This window comes from Bos indicus, chromosome 2 (genome assembly GCF_029378745.1).
Source record: "Bos indicus isolate NIAB-ARS_2022 breed Sahiwal x Tharparkar chromosome 2, NIAB-ARS_B.indTharparkar_mat_pri_1.0, whole genome shotgun sequence".
NCBI classification, from domain to species: Eukaryota; Metazoa; Chordata; class Mammalia; order Artiodactyla; family Bovidae; genus Bos; species Bos indicus.
Window position 1 is genome coordinate 118,246,915 of NC_091761.1, and position 26,612 is coordinate 118,273,526.

General features: G+C 43.5%; 1 protein-coding gene across 25 annotated transcripts in view; it reads left to right on the forward strand.

Moving 5' to 3' along the window:
- LOC109571642 (nuclear body protein SP140-like protein) overlaps window positions 1-25,933 on the forward strand; it is an 81,194-nt gene extending 55,261 nt beyond the window's left edge. For 20 of the 25 annotated variants that reach the window (XM_070773571.1, XM_070773563.1, XM_070773477.1 and 17 more), the window contains 13 exons: window positions 4,672-4,728; window positions 6,474-6,560; window positions 10,402-10,470; window positions 11,871-11,972; window positions 12,082-12,186; window positions 14,144-14,286; window positions 15,424-15,471; window positions 19,009-19,053; window positions 22,867-22,982; window positions 23,879-23,987; window positions 24,251-24,328; window positions 24,776-24,919; window positions 25,517-25,933. In XM_070773571.1, the coding sequence (XP_070629672.1) occupies window positions 4,672-4,728; window positions 6,474-6,560; window positions 10,402-10,470; window positions 11,871-11,972; window positions 12,082-12,186; window positions 14,144-14,286; window positions 15,424-15,471; window positions 19,009-19,053; window positions 22,867-22,982; window positions 23,879-23,987; window positions 24,251-24,328; window positions 24,776-24,919; window positions 25,517-25,609 (1,196 nt within the window). In that variant the 3' untranslated portion in view covers window positions 25,610-25,933. Of the gene's footprint in view, window positions 1-4,671; window positions 4,729-6,473; window positions 6,561-10,401; window positions 10,471-11,870; window positions 11,973-12,081; window positions 12,187-14,143; window positions 14,287-15,423; window positions 15,472-19,006; window positions 19,054-22,866; window positions 22,983-23,878; window positions 23,988-24,250; window positions 24,329-24,775; window positions 24,920-25,516 lie in introns of those variants that run through there. The other 5 variants (XR_011562094.1, XM_070773493.1, XM_070773499.1 and 2 more) reach the window with 5 other exon arrangements.
- The last annotated feature ends 679 nt before the right edge of the window (window positions 25,934-26,612 follow it).

Consider the following 26,612-nt stretch of genomic DNA (forward strand, 5'->3'; position numbering starts at 1 on the left):
GTGATTGTCATTTCTTGGTAAATAATCTGTGCTTTCTCTCTAAAAGTTCTTTCTCCAACACTGAGTCATGGAAAATTTAAATTTAGAGAAAACTTGGGAGAATTTTATAGTATACACCAGAATACTTTAATATAGATTCACAATTGACATTGTACTGTTCTTGCTTTATCACATTTCTTTCAATTTATCCATTTCCTTACATCCACTAAGCCATCTTCAAATCTGAAACATTTCAAAGATACAGATGTCAGTACTCTTTCCCCCAAATACTTTAATATGTACATCATTAACCAGAGTTCCATATTTATTTGTAGTTCTTTAATTTTTTTCTTTTGAAATAAAGTGTATAATAAAATGTACAAATACTAAGTGTACCATTAATGAGTTTTAATAGATTCAGTTCTCCCATATTATCCAAATCCTTATCAGGATACAGAACATGGCCATCACCCTGGAAACAACCCTTAAGCTCTTTCTGGGATATCCTTACCCCTTACTCATCAGTGACAACCATTCTTCTTCTTTTTTTGAAGATGATAATTTGGCTTGCCTTAAAACTTTATTTTTTTGTTACAATGTTTTATTGTTTCCAAGATATTTTGTTTCCGCCCCCCACAAAAGACTTTAGGGGTGGTGTGATATTTTTCACAAAGGCTAAAATTCAGTGGTAGCATTTCAGATATTAGCGTGCATGAAGGCAGAAATATTTTGCAGTAGGACCCATCATCTTATTTTGTCTTCTTTTTAAAGAAAATTTTTTGTTGCAAGATATTTGCTTCATAATATTTTGCTGGTTTCTGCCATACATCACGGAGAAGGCAATGGCACCCCACTCCAGTACTCTTGCCTGGAAAATCCCATGGATGGAGGAGCCTGGTGGGCTGCAGTCCATGGGGTCACTAAGAGTCAGACACAACTCACTTTTACTTTTCACTTTCATGCATTGGAGAAGGAAATGGCAACCCACTCCAGTGTTCTTGCCTGGAGAATCCCAGGGACGGGGGAGCCTGGTGGGCTGTCATCTATGGGGTCGCACGGAGTCGGACACGACTGAAGCGACTTAGCGGCGGCAGCCATACATCAACATGATATGTGATTTTGGAGCATATTCTGTTTTGGTAGAAGTCTATTCCACTCAGCAGAGTGTTTTTGAGATTTATCCATATTGTTGAATGTATAAGTAGTTTGTATCAGTTTGTGACAAAGTAAGTTACATTGTATGACTATACCATATTTTGTATATACTCTCTCCTTCTGATGGAGATCACTAGTGTTTCCAGTTTTTGGCTAATGTGAAAAAGCTGCAATGAACACTGTTGTAGAAATCTTTCAGTGGCTCTACGTCTTTATAACGCTCGTATAAATTCCTATAAATGAAATTGCTAAGATACAGAATAGGTGCATCAATTTTTTTCATCTCCCTAAAGCCACTGAGGAGTTAGTAGTATGGCACACACAAGCTGTGCCCAAGCTGAAGAATACCCCCCAGCCTTGGAAGGGTTTGTTGTTGTGCAGTCGCTAAGCTGTGTCTGACTCTTTGCGACCCCATGGGCTGTAGCAGGCCAGGCTCCTCTGTCCTCCACTATCTCTTGGAGTTTGCTCAGATTCATGGCCATTGAATCAGTGGTGCTGTCTAACCTTAGAAAGGAGCTACTAGCCAAACTGCACAGAACTTATCCAAGAGGGAGACATTATCTTATTAGCTGGAATTGAAGCAAAGTTTACTATCTTGGAATACTTCTAAGGAGGGAGACGTTCTCTGTTTTGTTATCGGTTAGGAAACAAATCTGCCCTCTGACCTGGAAGGCTACATTATCTCTAGCTTGCAAAGCTGTTTGTTCAAACATCCTTGGAAAGACTGAGGTGTGTGGAAATACCACAGAGAATCCCCACCCCCACAACAAATTCACCTCACACATCATGCATATGTGCATGCTAAGTCGCTTCAGTCGTGTCAGACTCTTTGCAACCCCATGGACTGTAGCCCACCAGGCTTCTCTGTCCATGGGATCCTCCAGGCAAGAGTGCTAGAGTGGGTTGCCATGCCCTCCTCCAGGGGATCTTCCCAACACAGGGATCGACCTTGCGACTCCTGTGACTCCTGCATTGCAAACAGATTCTTTACCACTGAGCCACTGGGGAAGCCCCATCTTACCCATCAGATTCTGGCAAATTTCCCCAAGGAGATAACACTCCATCAGCCATCCCGATTAATCCAACCAATGTAGGCTGTGCCTTCCAGGCTGGTTGGGGAAAGAATGAGGCATTGTGCTCTAGAGTGTTGGAACAGAATCCTGAGTTTTCAGAACTGACATGTTTAACCGCATTAATCCGTCAGCGCCTTTGTCCTGATCATTATCCAGGAAGGAGCTGAGCCCTTTCTGAGGACAGCTGCCATAACGCTGGCATCAAAATCATGGTGTCAGCCTCTGTTGGTAGAGATCAGGCATCTGGGAATTTCCCTGAGGGGCCTGGCTCTGAGTGACCACAGCCACTTTGGTTCTGCCAGCCTGGCTCTGAGACAGCAGTAACCAAAGAGCCTTATAGAGGTGTGTGGACAGGAGGAGATGAGGGATGTGGGCCAGAGAGTCAATATAGTGTAAAGAGATTTTTTGATAGAGGGCGCATCTTTATCAGAGCGCAGTGGTCCAGGGAGCTGGGCTCAAGATACCCTTGAGTTTGTAGGGTGTGTGGTGTGGCCAGAATCGGCCAGGAGCAGGCAGAGGCATAACCCCTTAAATGTGGCTCCCCTCATGTGAAACAAATGGGTCAGGAGTCATGAGCCTGACTGTCAACCATAACGCTGGCATCAAAATCATGGTGTCAGCCTCTGTTGGTAGAGATCAGGCATCTGGGAATTTCCCTGAGGGGCCTGGGCAGGTCAATCACGCCACAGTTCATTTCCACCATCACTGGCCCGGAGACTGGTGTTCCCACTCTGCCAGAGTCTGTAGTTCTCCACATGGCAGACCAAGAGTGTACTTACGTGGAGGAACCGAGTCATCTGATTTCCTCCGGCCAGAGGAGTGACCACAGCCACTTTGGTTCTGCCAGCCTGGCTCTGAGACAGCAGCCCAGTGCACTTCGGTTGTCAGCTTAGCCACACGCCAGGGCACCAAGCCTCCGGGGAGTCTTGGGGAACTGAAGACCCCAACGAGGCTGAGATTTCCTTTAAGCTGTGAAGTAGAGTACAAAGCCGAGGTGCTTCTGGCAAAGTCCCTGCATTCTTTCCTTTAATTGATTATAGTTGATTTACAGTATTGTGTTAGTTTCAGGTGTACAGCAAAGTGATTCAGTTATATATATTTCAGATAATATAAGAATATTCTTTTCCGTTATAGATGTTGAGTAGAGTTCCCTGTGCTATACAGTAAATCCTTGCTGTTTATCTATTTTGTATATAATAGTATCTGTTAATCCCATAAGTAACCATAAGTTTGTTTTTTATGTCTATGAGTATATTTCTGTCTTATAAATAAGTTCATTTGTATCCGGTTTTTAGATTCCACATGTAAGTGATAGCATATGATATTTGTCTTTCTCTGACTTACTACACTTAATATGACAATCTCTAGTCCGTCCATGTTGCTGCCAAGTGTCATTATTTCATTCTTTGTTACGGATAAGTAATATTCCATTATATCTATGTATATTACTATATATGTATATATATCACTTCTTAATCCATTCATCTCTTGATGCACACTTAGGTTGCTTTCAAGTCTTGGCTATTGTAAATAGTGCTGCTATGAACACTGTGTCTTTTTGAATTAGAGTTTTCGTCTTTTCTGGGTATATGCCCAGGAGTGGGGTTGAACGCCAGCATTCCTGAATATACCATTTCCATTTGAAGAGCAAGGCTTTTTGGTCCTTCCTGCCTTGTAAGTCAGGACTGAACTACTTACCCAAGACCAATGGTCTCACGTTCACACATTTTCACATCTCTCACAGGAAAGCAAAACCCAACACAAAACCCCGTGTGGTTCCTTAATTTCCTCTGGTAATTTCAGGTGCTGTATTTTTAAAAAATATTTGTTTATTTGGCTGCATTAGGTCTTAGTTGTGGCTCTCGGGATCTCTGATCTTCATTGCAGCGTGTAGGGTCTTTAGTTGTGGCATCTAGTTCCCTGACCAAGGATCAAACCCGGGTGCCCTGCATGGGGAGCGTGGAGTCTTAGCCACTGGACCACCAGGCAGATCAGGCACCTGGGCATTATAGTCGCTCAGGCATTATATTAAATATAAGTGAGAGGGTTTTGTTACAACTGCAAGAGTACAGAGATTATTTAATGGCAACTCTCCACATCAAAGTTGAGAATGCCTCCTGAATTGGGCACAGTATATTATCCATGTGCACATTTGAATTTACATGAAAATACTTGAAAAGGGAATAAATTGATATATAACCACAGCAATAATCATTCAGTCTAAGGCACCAGTGGAAGTTTATTTTCTAATTTTTAAAAAAATTTTCAAAAGAGGATCATCTCCTATAGTCTACCAAAGTGAAATATAGCTCAGAATCAACCTCACACTGCTACACTGGGAGTTAAGAAGTTTGCCCCAGTCTTGTGAACTAATGTCTCAAAAAATACTTGAAAATTACTGATATATAAGTTTTTGAAAATTATATTTACAGCTCTAAGTAATTAACTTTATAATTTTTTTAAGAAAAAAAGAAAGGACATTCCTGGACAAGAAGACCAAGGAGAAATGTACATCGAAAAGGTAAGCAGTGAAGTGAAGTAGTCACACCTGTTTAGTTCATAAGGCCCTGCTTCCCGTATTCTTGCAGCCTTCAGTCTCTTGAGGACAATAATAGTTTTCTAGCTTATGTGTCAGTTAGGATACAGGCCAGGGCACTGTAACAAAGAGACTGCCATATATGTTGGCTTCAACGAAACAGTTTCTAGTTCACGTGTGCAGTAGTGCAGAGCTAAATAGTACAGACACTGCTGTCCTCAATATATGGCTTCTTTCCTAGGTCAAGAAATTATTATTAATTTGGAGAGATGTTCCAAAGAAGCCTAAATGAACAAAGCAGACTATATGTGTATGTGTGTGCAAGTGTGTGTGTGTTAAATATATGTATAAGCATTATGAGTTTTTATACCTCTATAAATCCTTATTTATACATATTTATCAATCTATATATAGAGGGAGAGACAGATATAGATACATGGAAAAATTAATGTCAGTACATCCAGAAGAACATATGCAGTAGTCATTGGAATATAGGTGATGTTTCTAGTTTTATGTTTTTTAAAGTTATATGTATAAATTCAAAATATTAAACATGTTCAACTATTGTAATGGAAGTGTCATTTAAACAGCAAAATATGCAAAAAGAAAGGTCTAACAGGATATCTTTGAACAAGGTAACTGTGGCTTTCTCCAGATGGTGATATTTGAAGCCATTTTTATTTTCTGAGTTTTCAGTAATGTATATGTATTACTTCTCATCAGACCCATGAAATCTTATTTATCTTAGTAGCAGTTTAAGGAACACTCTTTCTCTAGACAATGAGGACTAGACTTCATTTTCCATGTGATTTCCAAGGCTTTTTTTGGCCACACCCTGTGTCATATGGGATCTTGCTCCCCTGACCAGGGATCAAACCCACACCCACTGCATTATAAGCTTGAAGTCTTAACTACTGGACTGCCAGGGAAGTCCCTGATTTCCAATATTTGAGTCAGTAGGTCTATGTAGAGTCCAGTGAAAATTTATTATTTGTCACCAATCTATATATCTTATGTTCTTGCCAATTTCCATGGCTGCCCTATTAGTGAATGTGTATAATATTGTTCAAAAAGAAAAAAAAAGTGGTTGCATCCATTTTAAGAATGATTTATTTTCAAAACACTAAATATCTGTATTTAATCCTTTTAACATTTTCACTTAGGTCTTTGTGTCCACAGATCAATTCTAAACCACATTTTCCCCTAAGTGTAGTGAAATCTTGTACACAATTTAAAAGTCATCCCTCATAAATAAAAAATGCTCTGGACACCTGCTTGAGATCCCTTGCCATAACTTTCTTTCTTGTCTGAGTGCACAGTTCAGGGGGGTTCAGAATTAAAACCATTACCCGTTGCTTTTCTTTTTGGATACTTCTGAATTGAACTTTTTGTTTTCAACACACGGTCAATAGTAGATTGATACGTTTTAATGTATTTTTACAATTAGACAGCCATAAGGTATGGTAGCTTGTAATATACAACTTATAGAACACTTTTGAAAAACTTTAACACTTGACCTTCACAACAACTCTGTGATGAGACGGAATAAGAGTAGCAGATCTATGTTATGCAGGAAGAGACAGAGAGAGTTAAATGGATTTTCATGGGTTTCTGGCTCCTAATTGGCATTTTCCCCACTGTCTTATACTCTCTCTCGTAACATTTCTCACTTGCTTTTCATCTCACATGTCAGCTGTTTTTTGTTTAACTCTGTATTTTCCCCTGCCTAGCCCTAGACAACAGCAAAGCTCCTGGCCAACCGGCCCCACGTGGAAAGAAGGTGAAAATGAGTCTGCAGAAACCTGCCAAGATCAGGAGTAAGACTGTGACACTTCTATTTTGCCCTGAAGGATCAATAGAAATTTTGCTATGCTTTTGAGGAACACAGATCCTCCCCCGCACATTTTTTTTCCTACTCAAGCTTACCAGTCAATTTGACCACCATGAAATCTAGAAAGCAAGCCCATTTGAAGCCAGCTTTATTAATTGTTTGCATTTATATCATAGCTCTTATCTGCCCAGGATCTAAATTTTTTTTCCTCTTAGTTTTATCTGTTTTCACAAAAATTCCTTTATCTCACATGTTTGGTTTATTAAAATGGTTAGACTTTATAAATTGTAAGTAGAAAGCAAGTTCATTCTTTCATTGCCCTTTCAAATCAATCTTCTATTAGTTAAGTTTTTCATATTTGGGAGCAGGTCATAGAGCTTTCGTGTTCCCTTTTAACAGGAATAAAAGTCTTTTACAGTTATTGAAGGTCCTTTCTAGCCTTGTATTAAGACTAGTTTTTTCTCCAACTCAAAGCACCTCCACTCTTTCCTCCTGAGTAAGCTTGGTCTGAAATACCTATGGTGAAGAGGCGGCATAATTGCGGTCTTTTCTCACTCTCTCTTGGCTCTATTCCTGCTCAGGAACTGCTAGTCTGAGTCATTCAGGATTAGGAAAGTGGATGAGAGAGGAGAGATCAGATGTGGTAGCATCTTACCCGGCAGGCACAGCTGTGAGTTGACACTGTGGAGAAAAGCCCACAATCACTAGCTCTTTTCTCCATGAGATGCTTTCATCAATTGGTGGTGAGGGAAGAGGTGAGGTCAGGCCATGAGCCTGAAGTTTTGGGAAAGAAATATAGTCTGTATATGAAGGCAGATTTAGTACCTCCATAACCTGTTCCATCGAAACTTTGGATGTCACCTACCTGGTTCAGTCCATTGCCTTCGGATGTGGGGATCTTCCTGCTCGGAAGTAGGGTGACCAACTCAACCCGGTTTGCTGAGGACCTTCCGAGTTCTGCCGCTTTAAGTCCCACATCTTGGGTGCCCCTTAGTCCTGAATAAACTGGGGCACTTGGTCATACTTTTCGGCACTTAGTAATTTGTTCTCAACTTTTGGGTCTTAGTACTACTAAGATTTGGAGAAAACAGTATTAGATTAAAAATCATCACATTTACTTCTAGGGGTTAATACCAGCCGTTTGGTTGGTTGCCGTTTAGTCTCTAAGTTGTGTCCAACTCTTTGGCGACCACATGGACATAGCCTTCCAGGCTCCTCTGTCCATGGGATTTCCAAGGCAGCAACATTGGAGTGGGCTGCCATTTCCTTCTCCAGGGATCTTCCCAGCCCAGGCATTGAACCCACATCTCATGCATTGCAAGCAGATTCTTTACCACTGAGCCACCAAGGAAGCCAATACTAACCATAACAATTAAAAATAATAATAACTTTAGATTATAATCTCCCATCCAAGTCCTAACCAGGCCTGACCTTGCTTAGCTTCCAAGATTAGGTAAGATCAGATGTGTTCAGAGTGGTATGGCTATAGACCTAGATTATAACCTGACTGCTAGAATATATATTAGGGCTTGTTATAGAGCTTCAGTGTTATTAAATGGGTACTATACCCTGGGGACATAGAAATAGTTAAATCCTGCCTTGATCAGCCAATCTGTTTTGAAAGTAAAATACAGTAGTGTTATATTATGAAGCAGTGGGTTTTAAGCTCAAAATTTCCTTTTACTAGAAGCTCTAAAAACTAGAATGGACTGCAGTGTATTTTATTGTTCTCCTTACAGATAGTAGGCTGACAGATTTGATGGCTTCTCTGGTGGTGCGAGTGGTAAAAAATCCGCTTACCAATGCAGGAGACATAAGACTTGGGTTCGATCCCTAGCTGGGGAAGATCCCCTGGAGGAGAGCTTGGCAACCCACTCCAGTATTCTTGCCTGGAGAATCCCATGGACAGAGGAGCCTGGTGGGCTACAGTCCATAGGGTCACAAAGAATAGGACTTGACTGAAGCGACTTACACACACACACACACACACAACTATAACACACCCATTATCCAGGAAAGGCATAACCAGTGAGCGACAGACAGAGAGAAAGAAAGAGCTCTACAGTTGCTGGACTGTCTAAGGTTGTGATTAGAGCTTTAGTGCCAAGCTGAGCTGGAATACAGAAGAGGCAAGGATGAGATATCTTGATCTCTTCTCATTGGGCTGTGAGCATGGACCTTTAGAAGAGGAGGGAGGAATGAGAAAGAGGGCCAGAAATATCCTGGTTTTCTAGAGTATTCTACCACTTTGGCATCTTAAGGGCTTCCCTGGTGGCTCATACAGTAAAGAGTCTACCTGCAATGCGGGAGATCCAGGTTCGATCCCTGGATCAGGAAGATGCCCTGGAGGAGGAAATGGCAACCCACTCCAGTACTCTTGCCTGGAAAATCCTGTAGATGAAGGAGACTGGCAAGCTACAGACCATGAGGTCACAAAGAGTTGGACACAACTGAGCGACTTCACTTTCTTTCTTTCTTTCTTTCTTTGGCACCTTGGGTGAGCGAGGAGGTGAGGAGAGCCTTGAGAGCCATACCTGGCTGGATGGCCTTCTGCTGTGTGGTGGACCCACCTTCCAGAGGGAGAAAGTGAGAGGAAGTCAAAAGATTAATCCACCTCTTTAAGAACCCCATTTCTACCTTTTTAGTGGTTCTCCCTGGCCCATGGCTATTACTTTTATTCTATTGGATTGGCCAAAAAGTTCATTCAAGGTTTTCTGTACATTTAAAACCTGGACGAACTTTTTCGGGCAACCCAATACTTTCTTACACAAGTTTATAAATCTCTGTAGGCCTCTTCCTTGAGCTCATATTATCCTGTTAAATAATAACAGGTGACCACTTGCAAGGTTGTTGTAAGTTGTAGACCTTCTGATAAAGTCTAATCATCAAGATTTGTCCCATAGGGCCATTTTGATCTTGAGGAATTGAAAATCTTTTCAGTAACTGCTTAGTCTTAAGACCAGAAAGTAAAATTATTCTGCCAACCATTGGATCCACTTTGGGTTTGATTGAAGGAAAGAGTCTTTTTACTTTGCTGGTCTGATATATGCTCATAATCTGCTTAGAGTTTATTGCACTTAGGAAGGAGTAGCCTGGAAAATATTTCTTCTTGGAGTCTGAATTACCCTTCCCACCAGATGGCGGTCATTGGATGGTGGGCACTGAACTCAGAAAGAAGGAAATGAATTTATCTTCCTACCTTAGAAAATAAAGCACATGTGAATGATAGCAAACTTTGAGATACATATCCACAGCCAATTAACTTGTAAATGGCAGGACAGTCTCTGCTGCAATATTTACTGAGTCCATTCTTAGTTACTATGTGAAATCAAGGTTTTGGAGGACTCTTGGTTAGCATTCTTCTCTTTCTTAGTTTCTTAGATTCCAATATCTTTGTCTAAGCTCAGGTGGACAAAACTCTTGGTTACATTACTAACACTATTTGTACACTAAATGTACAAACAGCTTCATTCCAGGTGATGTGTGTAACATGTGTCTCACCTGCAAAGCCTGCCATAGGGTTTCCTAGAACTCATTTCCCTTAATTGTGCATTAAACAGTTAACACATGGTTGCTTGGGATATAAGTAAAATGCTGATATCAATTTCTTGTTTGTTTTACTAATGTGTGACAATGAAAAGTAAAATATAAGTCTAAAACTTGCCATCTAATTCTTGGTAGCTTAAAGATTAGGAAGGATATATTTTTCTTTGTGCATTAGATAGGCTTCTGGGAAATTACATTTCAGTGGAAATTCTGAAAAGTACTAATAGATGCAATGGAGCTGCGTGTTGATTCTGTATGATTCTGTTTTTCTATTTCCTCAGGGAAAAGGAGAGGCAGACCCCGCTTTACTCATAATAACAGAATCCCACAGAGAAGAGCTAAGTCAAGAGGTAAGGAAGAAAAAGGAAATATTGTCTCAATAATTAGGCAGCTAATTTCCTGTTTTGCACTGTGTTTTTATTGATAAATCCATTTCCCTAATTGCTTTATGCAGCTTTACTAACAGGAAAAGTTTACGCTTTGGTTCAAAATGTGCCTGGATGAAAAAGAAGATAATTTCACAAACAAGAAACTTGGTGACAGATCTAAACCAGACCCCGTGGGTCCAAGGGCTATCACAGTGATGTTCTCCCCACTGAACTGATCACTTTTAAGCCGGAAATAGTCTGTTTGCACATAAAGGGCACATACACAACCCACACATAATTTAACCGGCCCTTCTCTTGCTACACAGAAAGTCAGAGGTTGCACACCATGGATAGCCTGGAGTGGTGGTCAGAAGTCTGTCATCCTCTTCTGATTGTGTGGGCTTGGGCCTGTCACTTGACTGCTTTCCCTTCAGTTTCTTCATCTGTAAACTAAGAGGGTGAATGAGGCCAGCCATCTTTCACAGCCCATCCCAGGTCTCCTAGTCTACTATCTCAAAACTGGACCATGGACAGCTCCCCCTCCTCCCACCATGGCTCTAAAACATCGACTTGCAGGGTCAGGATCAGTTACACAGCCTCCTTGAGCTAGTTTATTCAAAGACCTTTCACCCCCGCTTCTGTGGACTCAGTCTCCAGCAGCCCTCTCCCCATGTAACTTGCAGATTATTCTAGAGCTTCCTGAACTCCTCTTTTAGTTAAGGAGAGTGCTGATATGAGAAAGAAGCGTGAAACAAAGCAGAGAACACAAAGAGAAGGCAGACGTCTCCTCCACTAGGTTCCCCCATCATTGCCCTCTCTGCTCACTCAGCCAGACCTGACATAGAGAGATGCAAGTAGGCTCTCATTTTGCTCCAGCTACGTAACTGTGGTGAAATAGTTGGAGGATTCCCTTCAGTGACGAAAGAAAGAACTTTTTTTTTTCCTTTTGGCCTTGAGGCATGAGGGATCTTGGTTCCAGGACTGGGAATGGGACCTGTGTCCCATGCATAGAGTCTTAACAGTTAAACTGCCAGGGACGTCCCATGGCTCCCTTCAGAACATGAGGCAGCTATATGCTTCATTGTTGTATGAGAATCAGTGAGGCTGACTGGATTGGGAGCTAAGAGTTTTATTGAAGCCTGATTTTTTTACTAACACATTCAGTTTTGTGTGAAACTTGAGGGATGAGTTAGAGGTGGATATTCTGTAGTCATGTATCGAAAATGTCACTTGGAAGAAAGGCTTTGACTCTAGTGGTAGTGGTTTAGTCACTAAGTTATGTCTGACTCTTGAGACCCCATGGACTGTGGCCTGCCAGGCTTCCCTATCCATGGGATTTCCCAGGCAAGAATACTGGAGTGAGTAGCCGTTTTCTTCTCCAGGGGCTCTTTCTGACCCAGGGATCAAACCCATGTCTCCTGCATTGCAGGTGGATTCTTTACCAACTGAGCTACCAGGGAAGCCCTTGACTCTGGAGATTTGTGGTATAAAGCTTTCTACATCCCTTCATACCTTTATAAGAACAAACTCAACATGGGAGAAGTGGTACAGGTGCAACTGAAAATGAGACCATGAAGGAATCTTCTCTTTCAGGGAAAAGAAAGTACACATATGAACGTGTGGATTTTCACTCTCAGATAATTCCTGTGACCTGTGGTAAGGTGAAGGGAAAGTTACACAAGAAGAAATTGAAACACGGTGAGTTTTAAGGTCTACTATGCAACGCCTATCTGAGGGAATCTTGAGAAGTCATGGGATTACCTATGTGAATTACACATAGTTGAAGGAATGGGGGCCACCATTTCGCTTGAGAAGGAGGAAGGGATACCTAGGTTAATATTTTCATACTTTAAGAAATCACACACATTAGGTGCTCATTCCCACGTGGACATGTCCACAAGGGACGAGGCTCTCAGTCCCTACCTTCATGTCCTTTCTCCCTCGGGATGATTATCACCAGGGCAGGTGCTTGATATAATGAGGACCAGCAAAGAATTCAGAATCAGATAACGTGAGTCCCAGCCTCTCCTGTGCCAAGAGGAACTGATTCATCTGAGTAGAGAATGGGACCTTTCTGAGCCTGAAATTCTTCATCTAAAAAAGAAATCGTTAAAACCTACTTCATGGTATAGCTATCAGGAATTAATTTACATAATTGATATAAAGTATTAGTAAACAACTTAACCGAGATACAATTCACCACTCAGGGTGTACAATTCAATGTTGAATTTTGTTTGTATATTCACAAGATGGTGTAACTATCACCACAATCGAATATTTTTGTCAGAATACTTTCCCACTAAAGGAAACTCCATGTCTCTTAGTAATCAATGCCCAGTCTCATACTCACCCCACCACCCAACCCTGAACTGGCTAATCTATTTTCTGCTCCATAAATTGGCCTATTCTCAGTATTTCATGTAAAATGGAATCAGGTAATGTGTGCCATTTTGTGACTGGCTCTCTCTCTTATGATGACAATTTCAAGGTTCATCCATGTAATGGCATTATTAGTACTTCATTCTTTCTTATTGCCACATAATATAATATTCCATGGTATAGATATACCATATTTTGTTTAGCTATTCATCAATTGGAGAAGGCAATGGCAACCCACTCCAGTACTCTTGCCTGGAGAATCCCATGGACGCAGGAGCCTGGTGGGCTGCCGTCTACGGGGTCGCACAGAGTCGGACACGACTGAAGCGACTTAGCAGCAGCAGCATTCATCAATTTGGATTGTTTCCACTCTTTTACTATTACGTATAATGCTATTTTGAACATTCATGTTCTAGTTTTTGTGTGAACAGTCTTTAATTCTTTCCAGTATATACCTAGGAGTGGAATTGCTGGTTCCTGTGATAATTCCATGTTTAACCCTACTGAGGAAACATCAAAATGTTTTCTACAGTGGCTGTAATACTTCATCTTCCCACCAGCAGTGTATGAGAGTTCCAATCTCTCTGTTTCCATGCCAATACTTGTTATTGTCTCTTTTTTCTAAGACAGCCATCTTAGTGGATGTGAAATGGTATCTCATGGTTTAGCTGTGCTTTTCTGTAATGACTAATGACGCTAACATATGATTATCTTTTATAACATAACCTAAATTTTCCATTGTATAGCATTTCACAGTTACTTTTAATACCAGCTATCCATGATTTTGGGGATGGGAAATCTCTGCTCAACAATGCCATTGAACTGGGTAGAAAGTGTGATAAAGGGCACAGATGCTGCTATGGTGCCATTCTGAGCCACAAGGTACCCATCGGAGATCTCAGTCTCAACCCGAGTTTCTGCTCCCATGGGCTCAAGGTCCTCTCCCTGGCAAATTGAAATGCTCTCTCACTTCAAAGTCACTTGCTTTTCCTTTTTAGGTGATTTTGAAATACTTTTAAAAGCTTGATTTTGATGGTAATTATCATTTTTGTTGTTGTTGTTGCACATCCGTTAAAGAAATGTTGCCACAAGGCAGTGAATCTCCTGTGAGGGGATTTGGAGGCTAGATGTGGGGATTCTGAAGCCTGAAAGGGGAGGCCAGACTCTTCTGTTTTAGATCTTGAGCCTAAACTGGGTGTGTCCAGGATCCAGTGTGGTGGGAGCCCGCCTTCTGAAAACAAGGAAGGCTGAAGATGAATTTACCCTGGTCTTACAGGATCCTGGGTGAAGTGTATACAGAGTGAGAACGGAGACTGGTTCACCCCCAGGGAATTTGAAATCAGAGGCGGCCACGGAAGATCAAAGAATTGGAAGATAAGTGTTCGCTGTGGAGGGAGGCCCCTGCTATGGCTGATGGAGGTATTCTGGGGGCCAGGACAGATGTGACTTTCCTTGTTGTTCCCCAAGAATAAGGTCACTATTTGCTCACAAAATATTTGTTGACTTATCACGAAAGCTCAGATGCCTCTGAGTTTATCCTCTCACCTGGGGAGAGTGTTCCACATTCCTAACCTCAGTACAACATAGCACATCATTGCTGTGAAAGAGGCAGGAAATTCCACTGCGTTTGTCAGGATGGAATAGGAGTTTGGAGGAGGGAAGGATCGTTCTGACTCAGGTGAATGTAGTCAACTTTATGCACTGGAAGAAGAAGACAGTTTACAATCAAACAGGTAGGAAAAAGGTATTCCTGAGAAGGAATGATGTGAAAACCAGAACCATGCCTAGTGGGTTGAGATAGACATACTGTATATAATAAGGCATAATCCATCAATTCAATTGCAATTGTTTGTAGACGAATTTAATGCCAGGCTAAAGTGTTTAAACTCATAGACAATGCAGAATCAATGAAGTCTTCTGAGATATGAAATGACATGTTTAGAATAGTGTCTTATATGGCCAAGGGACACTGAAATGACTCCAGCATCTTTTCAACTCAAGAAACCTACACCCAACACGCAGTGTTCAACTCAAATGCTCTTCTTCCCTGAATATTCCCTGACCCACTTGGCCCCGACCACTTCTTCCCTGAGCTTTCTCAGCCCATTACTAAGATCTTCTTATAGTTTTACTCTTATCCTTTCGCGCATTGTTTTTTCTGTGTCCATCTTTGTGTGTCCAAGATTGTTGAGAATATCTGACACCCAGTAGGCATGGGATAAGTGTATATTGATTGACAAGCCTTGGTATATGGACTCAAGCTTGAGTGACTGGTAGGAATGGAGAGCGGGAGAGAGGTGTCAAAGAGATTATAAAGGAAAACCTCTTAAAACTTAAGGGGAAAAGCACAAGAAGGGAAGAATGTTCTAAAGATGATTTTTAAAGTGCCACTGATTGAATTTAGGAGAAATACAAGTGAAGAGAGGGAGATGATTTCTCATTTAGATACCATGGCTTTGGGCCGACAGTGGGGCATCCAGGTAGAAATATTTGGGAAGAGGTTGGGAGTGCCAGACTCATAGGCAAACCATATACTTGGATCTTTTTATCTTTCAGAGAAGATTTCTCCATAATCCTCCAAGGAAATATGGCAGGAGAAAAAAGGTGATTATTACATAATTTTCTAGAAATTCCCATCACATAATCGATTTTGCATGCACAGTGTGTTATTTTGTGGTTTCTAAACTGTGTAACACCCTGCTCCCACCTTTAAAAAACTTTTGGCATATGCCTTCAGTGTTGCTTCTTTGAACATTATGTTGTTCTGGATGGCAAGGTCTTCTTGATGGCAAACCATTTGAAATAGAAGTGATAAGGAGCCATCAAAATAGGCCTCATGGATGTGCTTTAGCTACAGATGCAGATGTTGTCAAAATTGTAAAGGCAAGCATGATTCTGGAACATGCAGAAGTGTATTGTAAGAGGGTGATAAGGTCGTCTTCAAATCAAACCCAGATTTTTAAAATCAGTATTACTATTTCCTAACTTTAATGAAATCTAATGGAGTGAAAGCATGTTCACAGTCATTCAGAGAATCCCAGTCTAAGATTGTCTATCTTGGTCCATATACCATTTTGTAAGATAGGCAACAAGAAACATATTTCTTTTCTGATCATTTGTATCCCCTTCCACCCCTTAATAGTCTACACACATACATACTCTTTTTCAGGGGGCCATTATTTGCCCTTGATGAAGATGGTGCTGTAGGGTGGGAAGCTCTTGGGAGATCAGTGGATTGTATAGGAAGGGCTGGCCAAGAAAACTGGTTACTTTGATGCCACTCTTTTGCTGTGCAGACCTCCCTTCTGTCTGTGAAAGTGATTCCTTCCTCTATGGAGACAACAAATATGTAAGGTGCAGTGTAGATTCAGGACACGGAGATGGCTTTTCCAAGTTTGGCTATGAATGAGAACTTGAAAACAAGATGGAGGTGAGAAGTGCCGTTCTTATGTACACATAGAAATGGCCATTCAAGGGACTTCCCTGGCGGTGCAGTGATTAGGTGCACCCTTGCAGTGCAGGGGGCATGAGTTCAGTCCCTGGTTGGGAAACTAAGATCCCACATGCTGCATGGTGCAGACAAAATAATTGAAAAAAAGAAATGGCCAATCAAGACATTCACAGAACTTCTAAGACAGGTCACACGTAGTTGGCCCATGGGACTTCATTTTCCACTGGGAATGTGAGATCCAGGACCTGACGTTATCTGAGGTTCTGGACAGTTGAAACTCTAAGTCCTTGGGACATTTCACCTGCTGGATTTCCTACAGGGAACTATTATTTGCCCTACTTAGTGAGTATCTTGAAGACCAGCATCTGTATCATTCCCCAAGTGCTAAGAGTTACTCAGTTAGTTTACCCGAGTAAGCTGGCATCTTCTTAACAATAGATTCTACCCTTAGTCATGGGTACAGCACTTTCTGGCAGCAACCTGCAGTTACCTCTTCATTTTGCATCTCCCTCTGCACAACAGCAGATGTTCCCCAAGTGGCAAACCTCAGGACTCATTACTACTCCCATGGGTCTTCTGTGTTTCTCAGAACCTCTTTTTTCCTTAGCTTTGGGAATCTTCAGTGTCACTCTCAGCACTACATGATGGCTTCCTGGCTCCTGACAAAGGTCACTAACACCTTTTGATGACAATTGCAGTGTTGTAAAATAATTGCAGGAGATAGTGGAGGACAGAAGTGCCTGGCGTGCCACAGTCCATGGGATCATGAAGAGTTGGACATGATTTAGCAACTGTACAACAACATTCCTCTAGAACAATCTTTTTAATGTTGGGTAATATTTGCTTAAGAAAAAAAAAATTTGCTTAAGAGATAGCAAGTAATCTCTTCCTAAGTGGAAAAAAAAGTATTAATAGCTCAGTCGTGTCTGACTTTTTGCAACCCTGTGGACTGTAGCTCACCAGGCTCGTCTATCCATGGGATTCTCTAGGCACAAATACTGGAGTGGGTTGCCATTTCCCCCTCCAAGGGATTTCTTAAGTGAAATGATACTCATTTATTCACTTATCCAACATGCAATTATTGAATGCTTACTAAATGCCCAATGGTCTTCAGAAGATTAAAACAATATCCTTGACCTCAAGGATTGTTTCAACTTCATTGCCTAACATGGAAGAATAACTAACGGGGTTATTGTTTAGTTGCTAAGTTGTGTCCCACTCTTGTGACCCCATGCACTGTGGCCCACCAGGCTTTTCTGTCCATGAGATTTCCTAGGCAAGAAGACTGAAATGGGTTGCCATTTCCTCCTCCAGTGGATCTTCTTGACCCAGGGATTGAACCCACGTCTCCTGCTTGGCAGGGATATTCTTTACCACTGAGCCACTTGGGAAGCAGTGAGTTTAGAATGGGCAATAGAAAGATGGGCAGTGACATAGCCACCTCTCAGATCATTGACACTGGATTACACTTGTCCATGACCACTCTGCCCTGGGCTGGAGCTCAAAGCTGAGGCTGCCTGTGTCCTAGAGCAGTGGTCCCCAACTTCTTTGGTACCAGGCTACTGGTTTCATGGAAGGCAATTTTTCCATGAACTAGGGAGGAGGGATGGTTTCCAGAGGATTTAAGTGCATTACATTTATTGTGCACTTTATTTCTATTATTATTACCTCAGCTCTATCTCAGAGCATCAGGCATTAGATCCCAGAGGTTGGGAACCCCTGCCCAAGAGGGATGGAGGCCAGGTCATTCTATTGAATATTGGAAAGCAATGTAAAGCTAGTGGGTGGTAGTCAGTTACCTTTGAAGAGTCAGCTAGCTGACTTCTTGGGATTTGAAGGGAGGGGAGAGAAGGGTGACCTTCTGGAAGAAGAGCTATAGCCCTGGGAAGTTTGGGTACATTTTATCATTGAGGCTGTGCCCCAGGAGACCTGTGACAGGCAGTGGCATTTTCCTCTGAGACGTTTGCATGAACTCCAGGACTCTGGGCCCCGTGGTCACCTGGGTTGTTGATGATGAATCTTCGGCCTGATACTCTCACTGCAGCTCCTTTTGGTGGGATGGCATTTTATAATGCAGAGAAAAGTGCCCAAGGGCCTCTTGAAGTAAGAAAACCAACAGAGCTCCACCAACTCCATCTGTGGGAACCAGGGCTAAAGTCCCCAGATGGCTCCACCTTGCATCTAAGAGCCAGGGAATAGAACTTGCATTGGGCTGAACAGTGGTCCTTTAGTACTTTTTTATTTTCCAAGTAGATACAGTTCAGTTCAGTTCAGTCCCTCAGTCGTATTTGACTCTTTTCGACCCCATGAATCGCAGCTGCCAGGCCTCCCTGTCCATCACCGACTCCCGGAGTTTACCCAAACTCATGTCCATTGAGTCAGTGATGCCGTCTAGCCATCTCATCCTCTGTCGTCCCCTTCTCCTCTTGCCCCCAATCCCTCAGCATCAGGGTCTTTTCCAATGAGTCAATTCTTCGTATGAGGTGGCCAAAGTATTGGAGTTTCAGCTTCAGCATCAGTCCTTCCAATGAACACCTAGGACTGATCTCCTTTAGATACATGTATCCACAAAAACAGGTGTGAAGTAATGGGTGAACAATGGCTTGAATCCCTCCAGTGACTGGTATTTAAATAAGTGACGGATGCATACATCACATTCAGTATTGTCATTTAATCTTTCTTTTCTGCAGAAAAGAGGACCAAAGTCTCCTGACAACACCTTAGATAACCTTTGTGTAAGTACTAACTCCCACCTGTGAGCCAGACTAAAGCAGGCCTTTCCCTCGGCACCTTCTCTGAGTCATCACCGCATTTCCCTGAAGCACGCTCACACTCAGGTGGAGTGTGTCGCCCTGTGTGATGAGCAGGGCACAGCAAATACATCGCCCACCTCAGATACATGGTTCTGGCATTGGGTGTCTTAAAGGATGAAAGCATCCTTTCCATTTGCGCAGTAGAAACTTTCCCATTTCCTCTTTTCCCCTTGAAAGTGCAAATAGGAGACAGAGCTTGAGACCACTGGGGTCTCTAGAGCCTGGGCTTGAAGTAGTAATGGGCACAGCTGCCCTGCAGATGGGGGGTAAGGAGGAAATTAGAGGGAGAGCAGCATTTTAAAGAAGGCAATAGAGAAGGGAAGAAAAATCCCAAACTTCTATTCCAAGGTACAGGGAGAGCGTGATGGTTTTAAGCATCAACCAGAAGGAACAGGCCAGGTGAAGCTGGCAGGTTAAGGTTTAAACACTGTCATGGATCCTGCCTGGAAAATCCCATGGATGGAGGAGCCTGGTAAGCTGCAGTCCATGGGGTCGCTACAAGTCGGACATGACTAAGCGACTTCCCTTTCACTTTTCACTTTCATGCACTGGAGAAGGAAATGGCAACCCACTTCAGTGTTCTTGGCTGGAGAATCCCAGGGACAGGGGAACCTGGTGGGCTTCCATCTATGGAGTTGCACAGAGTCGGACACAACTGAAGTGACTTAGCAGCAGTATGGATCCTTCAGAGAAATGCACTTGGGGCTAGCGGGTTCTTTATGGAAGCCCTGCATCCAGTCTTGAGGGAACCATCATGGTGCTGAGCTGGTCACCATCTAGCAAATCACAGGGCATTTTAACTCAAACTGGTACCATGTGATTGGCTGCTTTGTGTGTCCGTGTGTGCTCAGTCACTCAGTCATGTCCAACTCTGTGCAACGCTATAGACTGTAGACTGCCAGGTTCCTCTGTCCATGGAATTCTCCAGGCAAGAATACTGGAGTGGGTTGACATGCCCTCCTCCAGGGGATCTTCCCAACCCAGGGATGGAACCTGCATCTCTTGCACTGGTAGGCGGATTCTTTATCACTGAGCCACATGGAAAGCCCTTTTGATTCCTTTCGCTGCAACAACATGGACATTTGCAGCAGAGTCACCTTTGCACAACTCCAGGGGGCAGCACTCAGGTGGGAAAGTACGCAGTAATGCTGATGCATGGCATCCAATAGAGGAGGGATAGTCAAATAGCTTTACATATACTTTACCTCCAAAATAATGCCCCCAACAAGATTTAGATCTTATTTACACTCTTTCTGACCCTTGGCCAACTGAAGGATTCTTCAGTCATCTAAACAATGCTGGAGTCCAGTGTTTGTGTGGCTTGTTTGGGATGGACATCGGTACAGAGGGTCAGGTCTCACAGCCCATGGCCAAGAGTCCACAGGGAAGAGGAAGCAACTGTTCCAGCAAGAGTACCCTCACTGCTGCTACTCAGTTTTCCTGGGACTGATTGTTGCTATTCAGTCACTCAGTTGTGTCCAACTCTTTGCGACACCATGGACTGCAGCATGCCAGGCTTCCCTGTCCATCACCAACTTCCAGAGCTTGCTTAAACTCATGTCCATTGAGTTGGTGATGCCATCAAACCATCTCATCTGTGGTCCCCTTCTCCTCCTGCCCTCAATCTTTCCCAGCATCAGGGTCTTTTCCAGTGAGTCACTTCTTCACATCAGGTGGTCAAAATATTGGAGCTTCAGCTTCAGCATCAGTCCTTCTGATGAATATTCAAGGTTGATTTCCTTTAGGATTGACTGGTTTGATCTCCTTGCAGTCCAAGGGACTCTCAAGAGTATTCTCCAACACCACAGTTCAAAAGCATCAGTTCTTCAGTGCTCAGCCTTCTTTATGGTCCAACTCTCACATCCATACATGTCTACTGGAAAAACCACAGTTTTTACAAGACGGACCTTTGTCAGCAAAGTGATGTCTCTGGGACTGATGTTACAGGACAGTTCAGCATTGACCTAAACCCCATACCTTAATAACAGACTTTGCTCTGACTAATACTCAACTTGGGCTGCAACTAAGACCGAAGTATTGATGCTTTTGAACTGTGGTGTTGGAGAAGACTCTTGAGAGTCCCTCGGACTGCAAGGAGATCCAACCAGTCCATTCTGAAGGAGATCAGCCCTGGGTGTTCTTTGGAGGGAGTGATGCTAAAGCTGAAACTCCAGCACTTTGGCCACCTCATGCAAAGAGTTGACTCACTGGAAAAGACTCTGATGCTGGGAGGGATTGGGGGCAGGGGGAGAAGGGGACGACAGAGGATGAGATGGCTGGATGGCATCACTGACTCGATGGACATGAGTCTGAGTGAACTCCGGGAGTTGGTGATGGACAGGGAGGCCTGGCGTGCTGCGATTCATGGGGTTGCAAAGAGTCAGACACGACTGAGTGACTGAACTGAACTGAAGACCTTTGGAAAATAGCATTGCTGGGATTCCAACTTAGAGGAAATTCTGTTTATCAGTCTAGGCTAAGACTTGGACATCAGGATTGTTTAAAAGTCCCCAGATGATTCTGATACACAAAATTACCCATTCTATGAATTAAAGAAGAATACCAATAGCTGTGCCCCACCTGGACAAACTGATTCAGACTTCTGGCACTGGGACCAGGACATTAATATTTTATATACACCGCCGTGAAGGTTCTAATGTGGAACTGGTCTAGAAACAAAGAGGTAGATAAATCTACTAAAAAATACACAAATGTGAGGTTCTTAGGGACTTCTCTGGTGACTCAGTAGTAAAGAATCCATCTGTAGTAAAGTAGTAAAGAATCCCGCAGTAGATGCATGTCCGATTCCTGGGTCGGGAAGATCCCCTGGAAAAGAAAATGGCAATCTAGTCCAGTCTTCTTGCCTGCAAACTCTGTGGACAGAGGAGCCTGGTGGGCTACAGTCCATGGGGTCAGAAAGAGTTGGATATGACTGAGCAACTGAGCACACACGAGGTTCTTAGACATTGATTATATCTGTTATTCCTTGTTCCTCTGGGGAGAGGGGTCATTACTTTCTGGGGAATGATGATGGCAATCTGTGAGTGTTTACACTGAAGGGAAGAAGCATGGTCCCGTGGCTCCATGCCAGAGCAGTTTCAGTCCCCAGTTGGGGATGTCTTTGAGGATGCCCCAGAACACTGAAAGGGAGCTTTAGGCAAGATGGTCCTTGGGGCTAGCACTTCCTCATGTATGGCCATTTCAAAAACAAAAGAAATGGCCAGAATCCCAATTCACCCAACACAAGTAGCTTCATGCAAAAGCCCAGAATAAGACTCAAAATAATTGTTAAAATAATCTTGTACTACTTTCCACACTAAGAAGTTTAATCCACCGTATTAAGTTCTCAATATATCACCCTCCCAGCAGTCAATTTAATTATTGTGGTATAGGCAAACACATGTAGCACTTTATTTCCGGACTTTATTTTATCTCTCATCTGCAAGGTAATAAATTCCCATAAAATTACCTTGTTTTGCTGCTAGTCTTTCAGTGTTAGATTCTCTGGTTTTACAGGGAAGACTTTTTTGGTCTGACATATAGGCTCTTCCTCATCAATTTCATTGCAGAGCACATTTTCTTCTTCTGAAATGCCAACACCATGCTGTTCTTTAATGTCTCAGGGAGAACCACATGCGTCCATTCAGGTTCATACAAAGGCAGTGGGCTCTTGACTCCCAGAGTGCTGGCCTTCTGGGGTCTCACTGGGGATATAGATGTTGTTTTACCTTCTAGCTGGGAAACTCAGATGTGTGTGAGACCTGCCGGGATGGAGGAAAGCTGTTCTGCTGTGACACTTGTTCGAGGTCTTTTCACGAGGACTGTCACATCCCGCCCGTGGAAACTGAGAAGTGCGTGAGATGCTGCCCCTCCCTTCTGATTGGGGCCCTTCCCTCTGGCCACGCCCACTCTCCCTGCCTAGTTCTTACTATGTCTGGATGGGGAAAGAGTGGGCCCATGGGTACAGGGTCCAGCGGTATGATGCAGAGAGCTGCTTCAAGATGCAGGCAGTGGCAGGTGGATGCTTTTTGCCACTCAGTCTCCTCTAGGACACTGAGGCTGGTAGCCAGGTCCTTTGTCCACCAAGCTCCTGTCCTTTGCTAGAAGTTTTCCAACCTGACTCCTGGTCACAGGGGTGGAAACACACTTGTTTAGTGTTGTTGTTGCTGTTGTTCAGCCACTCAATCGTGTCCGACTCTTTGCGACCCAGGCTTCCCTGTCCTTCACCATCTCCCAGAGTTTGTTCAAACTCACGTCCATTGAGCCGGTGATGCCATCCAACCATCTCATCATCTGTCGCCCCCTTCTCCTCCTGCCTTTAGTCTTTCCCAGCATAGGGTCTTTTCCAATGAGTTGGCTGTTCTGTGCTTATTCAGAAAACAAAGGAAGCATGGGCTGGTTCCCTCATTTTGTCACATTATTAATGGGCTGAGGGAAGCCGGAGGACCCCAGGGGTAAGGCCCAGTTTTGACACGCAGGCCGGGCGGACAGGATTCCTTGTGCTCCCAGAAGTGGGCACAGAAAGGAGAGCCCCCCACTGACTCTGACACCAGCTCCACACACTGTAGTGGGGGTCATTGACTCAGACCCCGTATGGTAGTCTTGGAGACTCTGGAGGTCTTCCTTCCTCCCCCTTCCTCCCAGAGCTGTGCCCACCAATGTTCCTGAAAGGAGAACGGTGGCAGACATGGGAGTGGCAGGTGTTTCTGGGGACCTTGTCCTCGATCACTTATTCCCGGCCCCGCAGGGACCCGTGGAGTTGCACCTTCTGCAGGATGAAGGAGTCTTCAGGAAACCAGCAGGGTCTCGGGGAATCTGAGGTCCTGGCGAGGCTGATGCAGTCGGAGGAGCAGCTGGTAGGTCAGACGGGAACCCAAGCCTTCCCAAGTGTGAAAAGTCAAGCACAGGGTAGGGGGAAGGCAACCACAGGGTGAGCCATGACTCAGTCACACTCAAGTCACACCAGGACTTGTTTGCAGCCATTGCACGTCTGTGTCCAAGAGCCATCCCCATCTGGGGAAACTTCCAGAGACTGGTATGAGTCATGTTTGGCCTGGGGATGTGTATGGGGCTCAATGTCTCCAAGCTGCTTTTTGTTGACAGCTTCCTTCTTTTGCAGAAATGTGAGTTCCTCCTCTTGAAGGTCTATTGCCATTCAGAGAGCACCTTTTTTGCGAGGATTCCCTATTATTATTATGTAAGTAACCACAACAAGGGCTCCCCAGGTTGTGCTAATGGTAAAGAACCCACCTGCCAATGCAGGACACAGAGGAGATGTGGGTTCGAGGAGATCCCCTGGAGTAGGAAAGGTCAATCCAATCCAGTATTCTTGCCTGGAAAATCCCAAGGACAGAGGAGCCTAGTGGACTCCAGTCTAGGGGGCCACAAAGAATCAGACACAACTGAGCACACAGAGATGCACACTGATCATAAGTAATCACGACCAACAGTGATCACAGGTGCCATGATGTTCCCCCAGCTGGAAACCGGCACCTGTGATAGTCGAGGCTGGACTCCCACAGGAGCAAGAGAGTGAGCTCCTGTTATCGTTACCTTGTGTTTCTACCAGATTTGATGGGAATCCACAAGAGGCACACGTTGAACTCTGCCAGTAATGCTCCCAGTGACTTTTGTTTTTCCCTAGATGAAAGAGGCTTCTAAAAACCTCAAGGAGCCCATGTGGCTGGACAAGATCAAGAAGAGGCTGAATGAGCAGGGCTACTCCCATGTGGAAGGGTTTGTGTGGGACATGCGTCTCATCTTTCAGAACCACAGGGCATCTTTCAAGGCAAGTGGCTCTCTCTGCTTCCATTTCATTTTCTCTTCCTTTCTTAAAATTTTATTTTATTTTATTTGTTTTCGGCTGCACTGGGTCTTCGTTGCTATGTAAGCGCTTTCTCTAGTTGAGGCAGGTGAGGGGCTACTCTCTAGTTGCAGCATGGGGGCTTCTCATTGTGGTAGCTTCTGTTGTTGTGGAGCACAGGCTCTGGGCGCATGGGTTTCAGTACTCAGCACACAGGGTTAGTGGCTTCATGGCAACAGGAAAGGAAGTTCACTGAACTAACACAGCCACCCTGTACTATTTGCACTATTACAAAGAACAGATTACTTTTCTGATTCTCACTGAAATCAATAACCCAGCCAAATAAGTAAGAGCTCCCAAGTGTGGTCATCATTTTCCATTCCTGTCCTGTTAATATGAAATAATCATGCTCTTAAGAAAGCATAAGTTACTCTGGGCTGCATGAGTTTTTAGCATAACCTGGTTCACATAACTCAGGATGTCAAAGATAAAAGAGCCTTGATCATCCTCAGTTGCAGGGTATCCAGTGATATTGATAATAAAGATCATTATTTTTTTTATCATTTTATTATTTTTTTCCAGTTCAATGATTTTGGCCAAATGGGGCTTAGACTGGAGGCAGAATTTGAGAAGAATTTCAAGGAAGTGTTTGCTCTTCAGGAAACAAATGAATAATGGAATAATGGATGTTGTTGGTGTCCTGGAAATTCCTCTTTTGGCCAAATGTCTCATTCCCCAGCTGCATGAAGGGTTGGCTGCTGATGCCACCCCTCCCCATAGCGCTGCCTTCAGCCAAGTGGAGCCAACTTCACCTGGAGGTGACACGTCCTTGGCCTGGGGGCCGGCCTCCAGTCGACCCAACCTTGATGCTCTGTGCATCCCATGGGATCAGGCTGGAGCCTGTCTGAATATCCATCCTTAGCTTTTGACCCAATACTGTCCTGCTTCCCTCATTCCTTTCTAGCAAAGAAATACAAAATAAATTACTTACGTAAGAGACTTTATTGCAGAGTCTGTTTCTAGGGAACTCAACTTAAGATCATGGTCCTAGCAAGCAGGCTAAGAATGGGCTCTGAAGCTGGATCACAGCCTGTTAGGTAGTGTATTGATGGTCGTGCTCTAGTTGTGCAGTTGCTAAACATTCACCTGTAGGAAACTGGATGAGATAAAGGCAAGAAGGTATACAGTGGGTGAAATTCTTTGGCATTTACAAAAGAATAAATGGTGACTAAAAAACTGGATTTTGGTGGCTATCATTGAGTGCCCCTAATATATTGAAAAGAGTAAATGGCAGGCTTAAATCTCTTCAGTTCAGTTCAGTTGCTCAGTAGTGTCCAACTCTTTGCCACCCCATGGACTGCAGCATGTCAGGCTTCCCTGTCCATCACCAGCTCCCAGAGTTTACTCAAACTCATGTCCATTGAGTCAGTGATGCCATCCAACCATCTCATCCTCTGTCATCCCCTTCTCCTCCCACCTTCAATCTTTCCCAGCATCTCGATCTTCTCAAATGAGTCAGTTCTTTGAATCAGGTGGCCAAAGTATTGGAGTTTCAGCCTCAACATCAGTCCTTCCAATGAATATTCAGGACTGATTTCCTTTAGGATGAACTGGTTGGATCTCCTTGCAGTCCAAAGGACTCCTAAGAGTCTTCTCCAACACCACAGTTCAAAGCATC